General features: G+C 39.4%; 1 protein-coding gene across 1 annotated transcript in view; it reads right to left on the bottom strand.

The window, feature by feature from the left end:
* Nucleotides 1-20,853, bottom strand: part of MTHFD1L (methylenetetrahydrofolate dehydrogenase (NADP+ dependent) 1-like) — a 159,094-nt gene that overhangs the window by 78,055 nt on the left and 60,186 nt on the right. The window contains exon 20 of the mRNA XM_009281550.1: nt 15,529-15,640. Within this exon, the coding sequence (XP_009279825.1) occupies nt 15,529-15,640 (112 nt within the window). The remainder of the gene's footprint in view (nt 1-15,528; nt 15,641-20,853) is intronic.

Genomic DNA, 20,853 nt, shown 5'->3' with positions numbered 1-20,853 from the left:
TTTCAGTGTACGCATGCAGTGGAACCTCCTCCTAGGAGGAGGAACAGGTTCTGGTTTTGTTTCATTCCACTTAGTCTTTGCTAGGAGACAGAATGCTTTCCCTTCATGGTTGGCCTGGGAGGGGACACCAACACCACTATTCTTGACAAAACTACTGAGCCATGTTTTAGAAATTAATGGAAAAGAGCATCTCCTGTTATGTATCCCCAGAAAGAAGAGTATTCCACTGCACTAGCAGTTTGTCTCAATGAAAAAATGGCCCAGTGAAGCATCTGATGCAAAGGCTGTAAATTACTCTACAAGACCATCCCGAGAGCTTAGCTGGAGAGCTCTGTGCTGGTGGAAATTCCACAAAGAGTGTGATACATGTTTCAAACACATACAGAATTTAAGATATCAATACACAGAATGACTTCCCACAGAGAGAGAAAGTGCCAGATACTGTTAGTAGTATTTTAGGAGATGGGAAAAAATTCCTAGCGGTGAGAACATGAAGTGTAAGCCACAGAAGAGCAGACGAGGGTAAAAGAAGCAGGCATGTAAAGCCCACTGTGCTGCACAGATTATGTAATAGCCACATGCATGGAGAAATACAGCAGGAGCAACTTTGGAAATTGTGGGAACTTTTCAGAAAAGTAAGTCCTCCAATACCTTTTGCAGATAGGCATTAGCTTGGTTGTAATCACCTTTATTTTTAAAATAAACTCTACAAAGCCAGTATTTAAATCTCTATTCAAAGTGTAAGATTGATGGCTTGTGTCAAACTTATTAATATGTATTTACTGTTTTCCCTATAATTTTTGGATGAGGAAAAAGGACTCAGCTGGTTAAAATTGCTGTGGAAAATAACTGTGTCTGTTGAACCATATGTGTGTGCATATGTGTAATCTGTCTTATAGAAAGAATTACAAACTGAGGAGAGTGAAGGTACTAAGGTCACACACCAACAAATCCCACACGGAGAAGGATTTTCCTACATGGATTTCACAATTAAGAACACAACCAAAACCAAAATCAAACCAAACCATAATTCTGCTAGTTTACAAGCCAAATCCTTTCAATTGCTCATGGCTAAGCCAATCCTTCAATGCCTATTGTGAATTTCTGCACTTAACCACAATTCATGTAACCAAGGCAACAGAATTGCCATTGCAAACTAACCATTACCATTTTTGTAATATTTGTACACTATTAGTGGGTCCTCCTTTACTAAAGATTATAAATTATTAATTTTTTTCCAGTTTCTCTTCATAATTGCCCATCATCTTCTCATCTCAGCTACTCTTTTGTCCTTGACCCTCCCTCGCATTTTTGTGCTTTTTCACTCCTCGTGCAGCGAAGGACCCCAAACCGTACACTGAATTCCTAATTGGCTGCAGGAAAAGCTGAACGTGCAAACCCTTGATTTATGAAGCTGTTACTAAGCCTCTTGGGAGCTCTGTTTGAGATGCAGTAGGTGAAGGCAGCAGATAGATGCAGCGTTCTCATGCATGTAAAGCATCTGCTCCGTCCCCGAAGCTTCATTCCCACTCAGAGCTTGCAGTTGGGGCTAAGTTGAAGATACATTACAAACATGTGCCTTATTACTGCAGGAAGCAAAGTTGAAGAGTTTGAGATTGTCAGCTTCAATAAAGCTGTCAGCATAGCAAATCAAGGATAAAGGGACCGACAAAAAGACCCACCATATGAAGACAGACAGGCCTCTTACTGTATTTGAGTCTAATCTGTTTTCTCAATCAAATCAAATTAATTACACAGCAGTTATATAAAACTGCAAAAATAAAATGACAAGGTCAGAGCAGCAAACTGACCCTGATATACCATTTAGGATATTAATCTTTTCTTTTAATGTATTATTTTATATAATCAGAGAACAGTCTCTGAACACTTTCAAATCCTGTCAACATCTGACCTTCAGAAGCACTTTGGCTATTTGCCAAAGCAACGCTCTTCCCATTAAGAAATCATACTGGCTGTACACAACCTAGTATTATTTGCAATCTAACATGTTTAGAAATGGTTTAGAAACATATTTATATCCCTAGTCATGAATTCTTGATATTTTTCTTTAAAGCTAATCCCACCAGGTCATAAGATCAGATATGTAAGCAAACCTAATTTCTGTTTTTAACAGAAAATAGTTATTTCTCTTTGTAGTTATTTAGAAATTCCCAGCATAGAATAACACATACGGTCTGTTGTTTGAAAATTTAAAAAACTCAACAATTTGAAGTCAGCATACTTTCTGAGAAATCACAGTATTTTTCTTTTATATTGTCTATGATAAGAGTACTTCATAAAATTTATGAGGCAAAACAAAACACCTGCAAATAAAAATCTTAGGAACCCTCTGCATGTGCATTTTTCTTCCGAGAACATCTAAAGACATACCTTAACCTTTTTCCCAAACCGTGACATTATTTCAATTGGGCTGGTAGGGAGGGTAACACAGCACGAGAAGAAAACATTTCGGACTTCTGATCCCAAAGACGACAATGTAGCTTTCACCAATTCTCCCTGAAACGCCTATTAACTGAGCTCTCGGAAGGCATGTGTTTATGGAATACCAGTGAAAAACAGAAAATCAGCTCTGCTAAATATAAACTTGAACTAGGTTACATTAAACCTCTGCCATCTATAATTGCCATAATCAAAAATGGAAATACACGTATTTATGTCCTTACCATGTTTCACGTTTGTATTGACTTCTCTGGAGCCTTGAAGATTTAAGTCAACAGTTCACAAAGTAAATACACATATAAACAAACATTGCCTCCTCCATATTTGTACATTATTAACAATTTTATTTATAAAAGCTTTCAGAAAACAAAGCAGTCCTGCCTGCAGATTCAGAACAATGGCTCAGAAAATAAAAAGCAAAAAAAAAAGGTTTCTTCAATGTGATGGAAATGTCTGAACAAACCTAAATCTTATACAAGTAGTTCATAAAAAGAACATTAGATTTCAGTATCAAAAAGCCAGTAAAACAAACAAACAAAAAATCTAATAAGGAGCTTTCATTTTCAAATGATATTAAAAATAAACCATCCACTAAAATTAAAATTCAGCCTTTGAAATGGGACTTGAACTCTTTATGCATACTCTGCCCTGCTGACCCTTGTTAAAGGGTGTAAGTCAATATGAAATACTCACAAACGGAGAGAGGATGATGGATTTTCTGCCAAATAACCCTAAGCAAAAGTAACGCTGTTAGCTAGAGAGCCTGCTTTTATTTCCTTTGCCAAGTGATAAATTAAGAGAACTTCCTAGCATATATGATGTTTTACTGTTCGCATTTTTTTAACCTCTGGTTCTTCTCTTCTTATAAATAAAAGCAATACAACCAGTAGGTAACAGAAGAACAAAAGGAACTGCTTATTTGCTTCTTATGAGTTGGGAGTTTTAGAACTAGGTGAGATTGCTAACTTGAGAAGGGAAGGGAAAATAAATAGGACAGAAGTTGCAATGTCATCAGTTTCTACTCAGTAGAATGGTATTTTATTTATCAGGAACTGGGCAGTGCTTCTACTTTCTGAATGAATGACAGATCCTTCCTATCTATTTTTACCTCTGGATAACTGTCCTGAGACCGAGAATAATGGATAGCCCTTAACAGTTGTACACTCCATACTTTTAATTTATGAATGACATTGACAGAGGAAAGAGTTGTGTTAAGCTCTAACATGTTGCAGAAGAGGTCAGCATACAGAGCATTAAAATACCTTGTCAGCGAATTCCTGATGCATGTTTAAGTACTGGCAGCTGCCATGGTTCTACAAAAGCCCTGTTACCTTAAAGTTCTTATTACTGTAGTGTTTGGCATCTAACCATTTGCTATGGTGAGACAGTTCTTGCCCCTAAGAAAGTTTATAAACTGCATAAACAAATCGGGAAGAATGGGATTACATATATAGGCATGGAGGCTGAAATTACTTGCTTAAGGCCACGAAGCTAGTCAAGGATGGAGGTGGTAACAAGACGTATGCCTCCTAATATGCACTACAGTGCCTCAGCCACAAGACCAGGAGTTCTCAATCAGAGAACGTGCGCTGCTGGTGACAAAAGATGGACTCAGCAGCTCTGTCTCCTCGTCTTTTGCTGGGCAAGAAAGAGGAGCAAGGACAGGTCTCCTCAAGACACCAGCTCCTCAGGAGCAAGCCAGCTCTAGTTACCAGCCAGCCAGCAGGAACATTCACGCCACCCTTCCTATCTCCCCATCGCCATCACGGCAAATCCCCCAGGCGTACAATCCCAACCCAAACACTATCTCACTATGTCTCCCTTCTAACTCTGAAAACCCATATGAAGAAAACAAAGCATGGCTTTCTCAAATAAGGTACGCGTGCCCAGTTCTCCGCTTGCTTCTGACCCAGCCAGTTCAGCAACAGTGTGACACTTCATTCAGCACATGACCGACACGCACGTGTGCCACTTCACAGCTCTTAGTCAGCGAGAAAACCATCTAATTCCTTTGCCAGTGAGGCACACAGCAGCATCCATCCACCAGCAAAGTTCCAAAAATACTTGAAAACAACCATGCAAGGCCACGCTATCTTTTCATTATTCTCTATCATGTCATTGGTATGTTTTAAATTGCTTTCCTCACACTGAAATCACTTCACCCATGAATTCAAACTCCTCTAAATGTACTAATTAAAATGCCTGATCTCTCACATGACATCTGGCCTGAGAACAGTGGTAACTCCTGGTCACTAGGAGGAAAGGCAGTCAAATACATAGTTTTGTTATCCTGCAGGGTGGCCTTTTTGAGCAGAAGGTACGTAACTATTAATTACACAAGCTCTAAAAGAAAGGAAAAGAGAGACAGAGTTGCTACACTAGAGAATGAGTGTCAGAACCTGCAAAGGAAATTAAAATAAATTGCAAGGGTCTTCAGCCACACAAATTAAAAAGTAGAAGCTAATAAAGTGAGGTCACCATAATATATTAAAGACGGAATTAAAAAAACAAAATACACAAGAGCTGAATGCACTACTCTTACCAAAAAGTGAATCAGGAATTTCAAAATCCTGGAATAAAAAAAACCAAAACAAACCATAAAGCTTGTATCAGCATTTTAAATAAGTTCCTTTTCTCTTGGTGCCTTATATCTGAAAAGTATCAAAACCTGTATTTAAGTAATATAAGAGGAGTGGGGGGAAATCTGAGTGACTACATGCTTAATGGTTTTCAAACAGATTTTTAAGAAAAGAATAATTTAAAAAAATGTGAGTTAAGTAAGAACTATAACCTTTGTCTACCAGAGGCAGGCTATGCCAGATACAAACTTTTCTCCAGTAACGAAAATGTGACCACATCTCATCAATGGGGCCTTCAGGAAAAAAACCTGCTACAGCAATACATAGGAATGTGTTAGCAAGGCTAGAAAAAAATGATGACTATATGATTAAGAGAGAGGAGAATAGGCAGCCATAATAGGAGAACTGCGGGACAGGAGAGAGGACCAGCCTGAGGGCTCTCATCTACTATTTGCTAAACAACCTCAGCAGAAAGACTGAGGAACACTGACGGAATTTATTGGTGATGCCAAAGGTTGAAAGCATCACCAACGTGGAGAGGAACTAGGATATCACACAGGAAAAAGCTGCTGCGGTGTTTAGGAAGAAACGAAGAGAAACAGAATAAAAGTTATTAGTAAACAGCCATTGTCACTGGAGATTAATGACAAAAACCTGACCTATGATTTGGGAACTTCATACTTGCAAACATCAGAGAAGAGCCTGGGAGCTTAGCAGTATTAAGTCAATTACAGAATGAGTGGATGTACAGAAAATGAGGGGGGAAAAAAAAAAAAAAAAAGGTGATTGATCTTAGGGTAAACACCAGCAAGGTAAGACTGACTTTGCAGAGCTCTGTGCATGCACCTAAGTTGAAGAAAGTGAATACTGTAACAGATGCAGAAACTAAGAAAGCAGATAGGCTGTGTTATAGGAATGGCAAGCCTAGCACTAATTATAAAAGATTAGAAAGGCTGTGCTTGTTTAGTTAGACAGACAGTATAAAAATTATCACTTGATAAAGAAAAGACTAAGCTGGAACACAGTACTACAGAACAAGAGCAAATGAGTCCAAATTGGCCATGGGAACCCAGCTAGCTTACCAGCAGTAGCAGCAAGAGTTAAAAATCCTAGCTAGTTCCTAACTGGAGCTCAGTCAGTTTATGAAGGAGATCATCTGATATGCTTACCAGATAAAGCAGAGCGCTCAACTAAATGGCTGATGATTTATAATCACATGTTCTTTTATTCCTGTAAATTGCCCCTCATCGTTCTGGATATCAACAACAGATTTGGGAACATACATTTACAAATATGTTTTGTAGCAAGGGAATGCCAAGTGAATTTCTAACACTTTGTAGATTTATTTTTTCTTCAAAGGGAAGAAGGTAAAATCTCACTACAAGACAGTCCACAATTTGGGAGCTTTTATCTTCAAAATAACATCACCTCTCCTTATTGGGCAAAACACCACTTTTTTATGACAAGTGTAGTATTAGTTAAACATAATTCAATAGTTCACGATCAATACCAACTTTCAGTTTTGAGTTTAGCTTTGCATCATTTCCAAGCTCCCAAATTAATTCAAGTCTGAAATACAGTGACATATGATACCAAGGTCAATGCTAGAATGCTTCCCGACACAAAAACATTCAGGACAGCTCTCTTCTACCCAATCTTCCTTCTGAAAAGCTTTATTTTGCAATGTATCCTAAAGATCAGAACTGTCAGAAGAAAAAGGTTCAAGAGATCTGCAGTGAAAACATGGAGTCACTGAGAACTTTCTCAAGGACTCTGAACACACAAAGATATAAGAAAAGTTTTGATTCTCGTTTGGCATAATAATTCATAAATGATTTCAAGACTGTTTTAAGCATTTTCTGCAATAGGAAGTAATTTAAATCATGGTCACCTGACTTTCAGTGGCAGCAATCCATAAACAAGGGATGCATGATTTGCACCCAGATTATTTGTGACAAGGCAGTAAGTAAGCTCAGCTTTCAGGAACTTTGACTTCCTGTCAGTGAAGGAAAATGTGTTACACGACATCTTGTCTCTGAAGGCTTTCCAGCTTACTAGTAAGAAAACTTGCTAAGATTTTAAAAGTAAAGGGGAACGGGAGAGGATTTTTTGTTTCCACTTTACAACACATGAAAGAAATGGATTTTACTTTTACCTCGACAAATGTGAAGAAAGAAATAAAAAGGGTACCTGGGATGCGAATGGCATCACTGTCCACAAGTGGACGGCAAAGATTCACAGATCTTCTAGCAGTAATGGTACCTTATTTTGCAGTTCGTGGTACCACTGTGCCTTGTACTATTACACCATGATTTTAAGAGCCTTGCAGCAATACTGACTAACACAGTATCACCTTCCTCCCCAACAGCCCGCTGCCACAGTTGTGCTAAGCACAGCTGCTTGAGCAGCTGCACTATGAATGGGATGAGAGAAAACACTGTAAAGTTTTGAACATCCCTTATCTAGTTTGTAGCACACGTTTCAGAGTAGGTCAGTAACACCTACGCTGATAATGTTGTCAAGCACCTTGTACCATGAAACCTTAGCCTTGCTTTAACACTTAAAGCAAGAAAACCCCACGTTGGTTCAAAGAGCAAAACATTGGAACGTAATCACATTACATTTTGTAAATTTCATTTTTGAAAATAAGGAACGAAGACCTCAGAGATGAAGTAACACATGGTAGAAAGATGCTGGACAGAATCTTAAAAATTAAAGCGCTCTAGAGGGTCACCACATGCAATCCCTTTCTAGTGGTATTGAGCGACAAAAAAAATTAAAGAGAAATCCTCAAACTCAACATTTAAATGTAATAATATCATATGTACTACTAGTGCCAAAAGAAGTTTAGCCGAAGTATTTGGGCTTTATTTCCTTTTTTGGAAAAAGACTACTACTGAGAATATAGTTTGAAGTGTTTTATGACATTAAAAAAAATCTACTGAAGATTATTCACTTAGTGTGTTAAACACAATTTTCATAAAGTGGTTTATAAACTTGTTATACAATGTCTGCTCTGAGAGTATTTAAAACGGATACCCTTTGAAATACAACTTTGTATGTACTAAACAGATAGTTAGAGCATCATTAGTTTATTCTAACAAGAGTATCAGCACAATAAAAAGAGTCAATTACTTCGCTTATAAAAATTTACTGCTTCTACTTGAGTTTATACCATTAAAAATGCGTGACAAAGTCTTTCCAATTACACCAAGTGGACCAACTAAAGAAAGAAACAGAAAGCGAACCTTTCTTAAGAAAGGCACCAACAGCTTGCAATAACCCTCCTTTTGTCACCTGATATGACACCAGGAAAGACAAAGTCACACTCGTCCTTGCCTAGCACAGTGTGCTCTCGGCATTGAATGGGACGTGCTTATTAGGAGTAGGAAAGAAAGCAACTGCCAAACTTATAGTCCAAGCCTGAAAAATAAACTTCAGAAGGACTTTGGTTTAGGATTCCAGAAACATACTCATGCTTCACTTTTCTTGTGATTTACAACAACTCCTTTCCTCAGCTGAAACACCTTCAAGGGATTAAAGAGATGGATGGGGCAATCTGCCGAGTTGTTTATTGCAATGATTTCTGACACACTGACAAATATGACTCAGGAAAGCTCATTCCTCTTCCTCACTCATCCTTTAAGTCTTCAAAACACCTCTTGGGCAGCCTGCATTCACTGACCAAAAAACCTAATAGTTCATCCTTTCTATTCACCTTAACAGAGTATTAAGAAACAATCTGACTGATGCAGAAAAGGAACTTGGAGTTTTAGAAGGTATTTTGTTGCTTTAAGCCAACACAGGAGAAGGAATGAGAGGCAGAGAGATGTAATGTAAGAAGCCCTGACGATGTTAAATGTGTTAAGTGTTAGAAATGATTACCTCTTCCTGAGCTGAGCACCAGACTCATCACAAGGAGTGACTAGCTGCATTCTGTGTTGATAAAGTTACCAAAATTTCCCTGTCCTTTTTTTGGTTTATTGATATCTCCTTTCCCCCGTTAGCAAGGCTGCCTGCATACATGCCCACAGGAGTAAACAAGGATTGCAAAACACTTTGCGCTCATGGCATGCCTGAAAGGTGACAAGTTAGTATGGGTTCTGTAGTCTAGTCCCCTCCATTTCTGGGTGCAATTCAAGGCACCTCTCTCTAAACAAACCTTTGTCCTTAGCAAGACATTTGAGACATCAGCAACCAGAATAAACTCCATCTCATTGATGCTGCTTTGCACTCCCTCCTCTGCTCTCCCTGACATGAGACATGCCTCCTGAAACCTACAGAACCTCTCACCATTGGTCTACTTGCAAACTACACCAAGAATTTTTTTTCCTCTTGGAAACTATCACGAAAAAGAAAACTGCTGGGTGAGCAGCATGGCAATACTACTGTGATAAAGGCACATTTTCCTGTGCTTTGCCAGCTGCCTGTCAGTAGGCACTTGTCACCTCTTGCCCTTTGAGTAACTAGCAAGTCTTTCTAGGACAAGGACTTTATTTTTTGTTCTGCATACACAAAGTGTATGTAAGACTGGGACTCTTAACTGGCAGCTGTTACAGTGTGGTTGAACCCATACACTATTTCCCAAATCCTTGAGAAGTGTGTTTAAGAACACCCCAAACTGTTTTGTGAAATGTTTCTTTCCTACATTGCAGCATCTTATGTGGCAAAATATTATCAAGAACACTTGCCCCCTTAAATAGTGTAATCTTTGGAGTTAAAATCAAGCATTTTACATATACATCATACATTGTGTTGGTCCAGACATGGGACTTCTGCTGTCAGAGAAACAAATACAACAATTCTTTGTTCACTTAAGGCAATCACTCTAACCTACACATCCAGAAACCTGGTTAATGTTCTTGTTTGCAAAAACTGCCATGACACTTCTGAAACAATGAAAATCTTCCTCAAAGTAGTGGTGGGAAACTATGAAGGAAAGAAAGATGAGACACAGAGGTCATTTCAGAAGAGGACTTGCAGCAAATCAAAATACACTCCCCTGAACCATGAAATAAGAACACAAGCACAAGGAGGAATTTGTGCAAAATTAAAGCTTTACAGAAGTGGCAAATTTATCCTCAGGGCTTCCAGTAAAAACTTCAGCTGCAATTTACACCAGGTGTGGCCTTCAGTATTAACCAGCTTCTGTGGATCAGCCACGAATTTGACATTCCTACATCAGAGGAGAGCGATGAAGAACAAAAGGGGAATGAAAGAGGTTAACACCACAAAACAAAATAAAAAAACCCCAAAGAAGTAATTGCCTAAATACAGATAAAGATATATTTCCCCACCCAGTCACAGCACAGGACTCAGCCTAAATGCCAAGCTCCTTTCCCTGCCACTGCTGAGATGTCAGCTGTCCTTGCTGTTTAACAATTAAGGTGAACCAAAAGCAAGTGATGTAGAATTGGTTAAACAGGCCAGTTTAGGCAACCTTTCACACAAAAGGAAAATGAAATGTCAGCAACAGACTTCAGGCTGCTGCCAGAGGGGCTAAAGAGATGTGTGAGGGACCGCAAAGCTCTGATAGCAACGGTGAAGATCAGCACGTTCAACGTGCTGCAGTGCAACACTTCCCGGGCCGTTGGCACGGCTGCCCCGTGTGGTCCAGCTGCCGTGCAGTGCACAAGCAGCTGTTCTCAACAGGCCACGCTTGCTCACAGCAAGGATGGGGGGAATTTGCAGCGAAACAGGCCCGAAACAGTAAAAGGCTGAGAAGACAAACAAGCGTAAGCCACCCAGTGCTAGCTGAGACATTGTACTAGAATTTCAGTGGCAAAACTCGTACCAAGAGAACTCAAAATTAGAGCAAAAAGAGTGAGTTGTCAGCACGTAGCAACAAGGCTCAGGAAAGAGGGAATGGACAAGCTGAGCTAAAAGGCTTAGGCTATCTCGAACTTAATGAGGGCCCGTGATTCACTTGGATATCTGAAACTGAAGCAGGGAATGCCTTCAATCAGTGAGAGTGCACAACAGGACTCAACAGTTAAACTTTGTTTAGTTTTTTTTTTAAACTAGACTGTCTACATTGTTGTTAACTGACACTACTCAAAAGGCACAGCACATTGCAATTCCAGCTGCAGAGCAAGCAGAGAAACAGGCAATGCAGGCGAGAGAGAGAAAGTAAGGTTTAAAAATACATTTTAAAAGAACATTTTGGGAGGACTTTTTTTTGCCTTGGCCATGGCACATGGTCACACAAACAGTGGGATCTACACGACAGATTGGTTTTTCGCTGCTGGCTGTCCCAGCTCACCCTCCCCTGCACCAGCTCCGGTGTTTTTGTGACTCTGGGCTGAACTGCTTCTGTGTTAAGTCAGCAGAAAACTAAGCCAACAAAAAGGGCAATAGGTTCTGCCGGGATGTCATGCAAAAACAGTTGAGCACAGGCTGAGAAAGGAGACAGGCTTAGCTACTCTGGCAATGCAGGCTCAGTCTGATTAGCTAGTGCATCCACAGTAGCTTTACTGGCACTTTAAAGCTCCAAATGAGGCTATAATATTATAAATATTTATTTCAGCAAAAACACCACCTTATGTGGCATTATCTCATCTTCCCCCTGTCGCACATATAGCCGTTTGCCCAGCCACTGTCTGTGAGGGGAAGGAAGGGGATTTTTTTATTGTAGTTGCTTTCAATCCAGACCAACTCTCCAGTTTAGTTTATCATGTGGCTCTATAAACAGGTGTGCTGGCAAGTGAGGGGTTGCACAGGACTGGAAACAAGCAGCTGGAGGGACGAGGCTGCTTAAGCCAGGACAGAAAATAAAAAATACCTATATTTGTGAAACTGTGGTGCAAGTTCAGGCCATGCTATTCTCCTTAGTACTGTCTTAGCACTTAGCAGGAGGTTCTGCTCTACAATAACTATGGCTTAAGTAAAAAATGAAATAGTAAATATATAAAAATAATAAATATATAAATATTATATATTTTATATATTTCATCATCCCATCTCACAGTGAATGAGCTAGCATATGTATGTTAAGATATTTATTCTGCTATACAGGAAATTAATTTAATTGCAGACCCTGTCACAGATTTCTTACGTTCCTGCTTTGGATGCAGCTGCACAAGGCTGAGAGCCAACCTCATAGCTCCTGGTCCCTAAAATGCCTCTTCCGGCCACGCAGTTCTGCCACTTACCTTATGCTATTTCCAACACCTCTTGGACTCTTTCATGAGCTTGTGCAACTAACCTACATGGCAAAACATGAACTGCAATCGCTCATACAAGAATCTAATGAGCGCCAGATCCAATGTGAGGAAAGGATGAACTGCACGAGAACAGTGGCAAAAGAGAAACGTGGAGCAGTGAAAATTTTTACTTTTAGCAAGAGTGAGTAACTAAACTTGCCCAGCTAGTTACAGAACTGCAGCATAGCTGTCCTGCATTCCTACTGTCTGAATTAACTACAGGATCAGCTTTCCCTACCAAGTTTCAACGGCAGTGCGGGGTTCAGGCACACACCACACTGAGCAGAACGCAGCGGTTTCTTGCTAACTCCTTTGCTGCGTAGCTTCACAAGGCATTGGGCTCTCTGCCTGCACGGACTTGACCTCAATGTGGACTGGTGAACGCTTTGTAGCTGTCATTTTAGACTTCAGTTGTGTAGGGTAGGATAGGACAGTGTTTAATAAACCAGCAAGTGCTACATGTTTTCTCTGCCCATGTGCTCTGAGTAGCTACCAGAAACAATGTATTTTTTAAAAACATAAAGCTCACGATAATTACCACCATTAGAACAACCATTTACACTTGTGACTACCTGCAAAGTTTATTTAAGTAGGCCACTCTAGGAACTATTGCTTTTAATAATCTAACAAGGATCTAAAAATCATGCTGAAGTTCTTTGCTCAGCAGAGCAAAGGCAGTCTCATTTTGAAGCCAGTTTCACAGGGATTTGTGTTCTGTAGAATAAAATCTGAACAAGAGCCTTTAGCTGGCAGCACAAAAGGTTTTCCTCTATTGCAGCTACACTGCTTTGTCTCCCAATGGAGAAACTGGGGCCAAAGACAAACAAAGCAAAAAAGAGTGTTAAAGACAAACAGGTGCATAAGACCAGAAAAAAAAGCATGAAATGCAAGGATATGCTCTCAGTGCCTGAGGGAAACACTGAATGGAGGGGAATCCAAACCCAAAGCGATACTTTTTGGGCTCCAAAACCTGGATCAAGACTCAAGACTGCCGCCAACCTACTTCCATTCAGATGATACAAAACAGACTTCCCACTTGAAAAGATTGCTCACTGCAGAAAAAAAGTCACTTCATCCAGCCTATGAAAAATGTTAGCTACCCTAAATGCTTTTGCTCTTCATTCCACAAACCCATGTAACAACAAATATGGCTTAAGGAAATACAGATTCTATTATCATTAAATAAATGATTCAGAATGCAAAATGTTCTTACTTTGAATGGATGTTTGATTATTAAAGGGAAATGAACAGACCCTTTAGCTGTACAACAGTAACACTGGAGGAAACAACCCTTTTCCTTGACATGATCATGCATTTTAAAAAGGAAACACAAACACGCAACACATGCCCAGACTACCTTGAAAACCTCATGTTTCACCACCTTAACTGCAATGCTTTATTTTCTTACACAGGTCAGCATTTCCCTAGTTACTCCTACCTAAACATAAGAAGTGAGAGCAGAACACTGAATCAAACTTTTCCCAAGAATGCTCTTGCTAACAAAATATTACATGCAAATGTCCAACAATCTTTGCAAATTATATGGAAACAGAAGGGCAGAGGTTAGCAAAACTGACTCTAGGAACTAATGCTGTTAATAATACCCTAAACAAAGATCTAAAGATCATTGTGTGCACTTTGCTGCGGAAACAGAAGGGCAGAGGTTAGCAAAACTGACTCTAGGAACTAATGCTGTTAATAATACCCTAAACAAAGATCTAAAGATCATTGTGTGCACTTTGCTGCTCCACTTAAAAAAAAAAAAAAAAAAAAAAAAAAAAAAAAGGAGGGGAATTTTTCTTATAAAAAAAAAAAAAAAAAAAAAAAATGGATGGAGAACATTTCTTCTAGGCACAGAATACTTAGGGAGATCAGAAACTTACTTCTACAAATATGAACAAGCAAAAATAAGAAAATAGAAAATCAATAAATATTCTTTAAAAAGAAGAGAGCCCTCAAGATAATGGAATACACATAAAGAGAATTTCTACCTGTTCAACCTTCTTGTTGTTATTCAGAGAATACCAGTGATGTATTTCTTTAGGGTTTTATTTTCAAAGTCAGTATGATCTACAACAGGTTTTAATCCTTTATTTTCTATTGGTATTAATTTTTGTTACTTTTTAAGATTTCTGTAAGAAGATATCCCTCTATCTGCTTGTTCACTAGTCAACAACTTTGTATAAGAAACTTTTCTATTCTCTATCTGTAAATATATAGCTTGATTCATATCATAACAAAAAGTATATACATTCTGTAGCAATGCAAACAACTTCCCCATCCTTTCTATGATTACCAGTGAATTTAAATAGAAACAGTACTTTCAAGTAATTTGGTTCTCTTTATATAATTTACAGCAATATGTAGGTATGACATAAGCATATACGTATGTGTTTCTCTGCTAGTTTATGGGTGCTAGCTTAAGAAACCTCATGTTTCACATTACTGCACTTCTTCAAAAGCATTGTTCCACAGGTACTCAAAGTTCAACTTTAGGATTAACGTAAGCCAACCTGGGTGTTCAGGACACAGAAGAGAATGGCTGCAGCAGTGCAAAGGCGTTACTACTACAAAGTAGCAACACCCCTTTCATTTTCTTAATTCTAAAGTTAAACACACACAACAATTTTTATAAAAACTAGTTCACCGTTCAGCCACAAGTTTATTTTGCCTGCGACCGTAACAGTAAGTTCTATGTGTCTATCATTGCTTGTGCAGGCTGAATTCTTAATATAAAAAGAGTCCACCCACCCACATACTTTCATGGGAACATGAGGGCCTCATGGTGAGGTTTTACAATGCAGCTGGACCAACCTAATGGCTCACTGCCAACAACATAAGGCAGTCTTACTCTTTCTTCTACCACCTTCCCTCTGCCGTTCCTCTGCACTGGCTCAGGGACGTCTGACCCCTGATTTGGCTGAGTTTGATGAACTGGCAGAGAAATAATTCAGCAGGAAAAGGGAACGGTTTCTGTCCATTTATCAAGAGAGGTCAGATGAATACTAATACAAGGAACTACAGGACACTTCCTTCAATGCAATCCAGTCATTTAACTGGTTCAGTCACCTTGTGGAATCTCAAACAAACGGGAACACTTGAGACAAAGGGCAGGGTGAAAGAAATGCTTTGGGTTTTTTTACACGTTCACTTTAAGATTATTTATTATTATTATTAGCATAAAATGAAGTAGCATTCTTACCTTTCACTGCTATTTTATCCGTTCACTTACATCACCGTTTGCCAACTTAACCAACAAACCATAATACAATAAACAAAATACTTACCTACAAATCCTTTCTCTCCGACTAATTTAAGGGCAATTTTATCTGCCAAAACAGAAGAATTTCCATGTGCAATGTTAGCAAAAGGTCCAGCGTGAACAAATACTGGTGTACCCTGAATGAGAAAAAAAAAAAAAATCATTAATTTAATGGAAGGTAAGAACACAAGCTCAATACTCTTCCAGACTAATCAAGATGATATATAAATCAAAAGCACATATAAAGAATAAGCACTGTTAGATAATTTGGGGGGGTTAGGTACATCTCAGGTGCTTGAGAGCCCATTCGCTGACAGGCCTAGATGTCAGAACCTGCTTCATTCACAGAAAGGTAATGGACAATAGTGCAACCTGTAGATAACTTGCACAACTTCTCACCCAACCCTGTACTAATGTTTCATATTTCCACTGCCCTAATGCTGTGGCATGCTATTCTGGCACATGTACTACAATCAGCACTAAGTGCATCGCTGCAGACGGTACACAAATAGAGCCCAACTCCTGCCCTACTCCATCCCTTACTGCTCCTGTTTTCCTCATTGACTGTAATTGCCATTCCTGTGCCGGCAAAGCAGCTAGTGGAAGCGATGAGGGACCAGAGTCAATGGTTAAGGAGCTGGAGAGGGAGAAGGGAAGGGACATGGCTAGGGTGCAGTGGGGATGCTGACATACAATGGAAAAAGCATCCACCGCTGCTGGCCGAGCGCCTGGCAGCCCCGGGTGCAGAGACGGATTCCTCTATGCTAGACACCATACAAATACACAAGGAAAGTAGACTCTGTAGTAGGGAGCAATCTAAACCAACAAAAGGATAGGCAAGGAGTTAACAAAGGAATGGCATAGGGAAATTTGTCAGATAGCAAGCAAATCTCAGCTTCCCTGTTACTTTTTTTGGCAGGCATCACAAGGAAAGGAGAAATTAGCATCTGCAGAAAGGGATTAGGTGAGATATATTAACTGCTATCTTTTCTCCAGGACAGAATACACAGTCAGATGGAAGGATATCACTTCAGCTGTCTTACTATAAAATACTTAAGCAAACAAATCCCCATTGTTGTGTTAACGCTTTTAAAAAACCCCAGCTGGTTAAAGAAAAGGTAAGCAGACAACTTCAGATTATCTCCATCAATGTTCTTCACACATGCTGTATTAGGAGCTACTGCCAACCCACAAAATTTCAGGCAACCTACTGGGCAATCTTCCTCAATTTTTGACCAGAAACGCCAATTGAGGAGGACAGCGTTCCATGGATCAGCTGCAGGCCACATCCAACAGCCCCATGAACCACAACTTGGAAACTATTAACCATATAAGAAAAGCTGGTTGCTCCCCCCTCCCCGCAGTGTCTTAAGAAAACAACCTACATAGACAAAAATTTTCATGTTTTCCATAAAACACCAGAACAATTGGATTACAGCAGTGAAATACTTGCTACTATAGAAAACAGATTTTCCTGTTTCAGCAACACTGAATACAAATCATATAAAATATATCAACAACAAGCATCTGTTCTTATTGCTTCCTCTAGAAGTAATTATACATAATTAATTGTTTTGTTCAGAGCAGAGACAAGTAACTTTTTATCCACTGGCACACCAAACTTCAGGTTTGTTCTAATAAAACGGGATTTTTTTTATTTTTTTTTTAAATCAAGAGTGGAAAAGGAGAATATGCATACATACGGGCAGGGGATATTCTCCAGAAACTAGACAATTAAGCTACAATCCAAAGACAACTCTGCCTCATACATGTTAGAGAAGGAACAGTGGAACTGGAGCAGAAAAAGTAAATAAACCAGGTATCATGCCCTGTAACAGAAGGAATGATGCAGATTATTATCTTCATAACACACTGACTTCACAGTGTTTACTTAGGATTTTTTTTCTTGTTTTCTATCTGCTAATGACCACATACTGCAATATCAATTGGGCTTTACATATTTATGCAAAAAATTTAACTTGAACTATATATACACCTCCAAAGCTTCTTAGAATATTTAGGCATCAATCTAATAGGAGGTGCTGTGCAAACAAAAAAAAAAAAAAAGATGAGCCTTATCCCAAAGAGCTTATAACTTATACAAAATAAAATACAAACCACTTCCACCAACCTAAGTTTAAGTTTTACTTCCTTAAGTTTTACTTTTACTTTAACCCAGTATTTACCCTTTTGGCATTCCAATAAATAAGACTGCAGTTTTCAGCTACCAGATTGAAATCCACGGGATTTATTCTGATTTGTATTTCATTACTCACTAAGTTTAATTTTACTCTTCCAAGCCCTTAATTTCTTGTGGCAAGCAATTACAGGGCTGCTCTCGTTAGAGCCCAGCACACACATGGGCAGATGCGATGTATCAAAGCACAAACACAGATGATGATGGCAGCCCAACCCATACTGTGGCAGCTATGCAGAGAGGGGGCCAGAAGGGTCTCCCACAATATTCCCTGTGCAATTGTGCTTCCAAGAGTTCATCCACACAACACGGATGGGAAGGAAAATGGATTGTGGGGTCAACATGCAGAATATCGGTAGCCAAGAGTCCCCCTGCCACTAACTTGAAATCCAAACACACCACTAAACCACTGGCATGGACAGATGCTCCCCTGGAGCTCTGAAATCCATCAGAAGATAAGGAGGGGTTATTTGAATGGTCTTTTTACAAGAGCAATCCTGGAAGAAAAATACAGTCTAGGTACTGAAGGGAGCGAACACCAGCAGAACCTCAGGAGCCTCAGGCACACCCTGGAACAGGGACAACAATGTCTTCTGAGGCCAGCTTCAGTAACTCTGTGTCAGCCCATCCATCCCACTCTGCAGAGTGCCACTTATTTTCGTTATACTCTTAATAAACTATATGGAGAAACAAACAGTGGCACAGAGATGCATTCTGCTGACTGTTTTCAGTACAGGAAATTTTATTATCCAAGTTTTAGTAAAAGAAAATAAACCCAGAATGTCAATAAATATCTGAAGTTATCTGGCCGCTAGATGGATGTTCATAATACTTATTACCATCCTCCCCTCATCTTTACTGTGAGTGGCACTTTAAATGTAACATGAGCAGACCATCCCAGAGGAGCCAGCCTGCAGCTACAAAGAGTTGTCCCATAGAGCAGCTGCTCTGTTATGCATGGTATAAATAAATGCTAAACATTAAGGGATCAGTTCACGAGGGAACAAATCTGTCATGACAAACATGGATAAACACTATGAAATCATTATGCACATTTCAAACAAAGTCATCTCAATTCTACAGCACTGGATATAAGTTCTACAGTTATTGTAGGTGGACTGCCCCACGTTTCCCATTTTGAGATTTTACTGTCATTCCTGCCTATGAAACACTGTCAATCACTAACACCATGAGGCAGCATTTCTGGTGACAGAGCAGCAGGGTTGCAATGGAAATCAACCCACCAAGAAACCACTTTAAAAACCAGCAAATTAAAATACACACATCAATTCACATATGAAAAACACACTGACACAAGTTGCCAGTTCAGTTCCACACAGGACTGACATTCGGTCATTTTTGATTTATGAACTTCTAAACCTCTTCTCCAGTGCACGCCTACATCCATATAAAGCTCCTACAAATCTACCGAGTAGGTCGTTCTCCCCTTTCATAGGCCCTTATAGCAACTCCTCAGACCTCCACAGCTTAACACAATATCCATCTACAGGCTTTTTGCCAGATCACAGAGAAGTGCAGCTATCTCTGCAATGGCTACTTTCAGCTGCTGCTAACCACGGACACTATCAATTACAAATTATGCCACATTAACTGTTAGTATCAGCTGAAAGTCACCCAGAAGGTCTCCTGCTCCACCTCCTCAGGCGGTCTTTTTGCCATTCCCCAATACCAAAGTGATGTGGAAGACCTGCTTTGGTGAACAGTTTCATTCCTACTTGCAGGACAGGTCCACAGCATAGTCTGAGCTGCATTTGTGTTCTGTTTAATCATATTAATCTGTTTTTTACATCACCAGTGTGCTGTAGACACTGGATGTCCTTGTCACAGGATCATTTCTGATGTTACTGTTGTCAAGCCGTGGTGCTGTTGCTAAAGGTCTTTACACTTGTATTGAGAACTTGTTCTCCCTGAAGGGATTAGGATTATGTTGCCCAATTACTATTGGTAGCCTCTTTGGAAACTTAAGAGGTTCCTCTTCTTTTGGATGCTACTTATTAGGATTATTTCAAGTGTAATTTAGGCTTCAATTCTCCTCATTTCTGGTTTGCAAGAAGAGAGACTTGTAATTCACACTCTCATCAGAAATATGTTGTCCCCTATAGCAGAAGAGACGTTATTACATCCACCACCTCAGGGTACACTAGGATTAGCTTGTCTTGAAATCTATTGTGCTGGAGGGCTCTAAACTCACAGGTGTTCACTGCACTACATTCAAGTGTGCAGGGCAAAATATCTTCCTTGTTCCCTTCCCTCTTATTGGAAAAACTGAAGCTATTAAAATTAGCATCTCTTAAAGCTATTAACATGAATAATTAAAAATAATGAAAGGTATTTATTCACAAAATGGGACATGACACAAGCTTGAGGCTGAAGAACAGCAACAACAGCATGGGCAGTAACAGAGTAGGCCATTGCGTCTCTACACAAGAGCAATGACACAGTCCAAAAGGCACACATCAGCCAAAGCACAGCACTATCTTGGAAAAGATTTAGATAAGCTGGAGATTTCCATTCTTGGATAGGTGACTCATATTAGCCTGCAAGCTAACAGGTATTCAAAGGGTGACAAAAGTTCATCTTTGAGACTCAAATTGCAGGAGTGGAGCATGAAGCAGTCTTCTGAGCTGCTTTAGTTTGCTGTTTTAAAAACAACTTCGTAAGAAGAATTTTTGGGAAAAATATCTTTGGGTACTGCGGTCAGGGTCCTCGTAACAAGCAATAGTGTTTGATGAAAGCTGGCAGATGTTTCAGCCATAGTATAGATTAGACTAGAAAAGAATACCACATAAAAGGCAGGAATTTTATTGCATAGAAATGCGAATATAAAGAAATGCAGTGGGGAAAAAAAAAAGCATGCAAGTCCCAGAACCAAATGCCTATCGATCAAAAGAAACTCTTCTGACATTTATAATTGTCTTTTAGAACACTGTAACAAACCCACATTATTTTCTAACAGGTATGCAAAGTGCAAATAGAGTGACGCAGACTAAACACTCAGAATCAAAGCTACCTTGTCACTGATGCTCAATGCACACAGTATTATCCAAGTGGAGATTTAATACCTAGTTCTGGCCATGACATTCTTGATCCTACGTGACCTGCAGTGTCTACTATTGGATGTTATATTAAATT

This window comes from Aptenodytes forsteri, unplaced genomic scaffold (assembly GCF_000699145.1).
Source record: "Aptenodytes forsteri isolate BGI_AS27 unplaced genomic scaffold, ASM69914v1 Scaffold82, whole genome shotgun sequence".
Taxonomy (NCBI): Eukaryota; Metazoa; Chordata; class Aves; order Sphenisciformes; family Spheniscidae; genus Aptenodytes; species Aptenodytes forsteri.
Note: the sequence above shows the minus strand (reverse complement) of the source record. Positions and strands in the feature narration are given on the sequence as shown.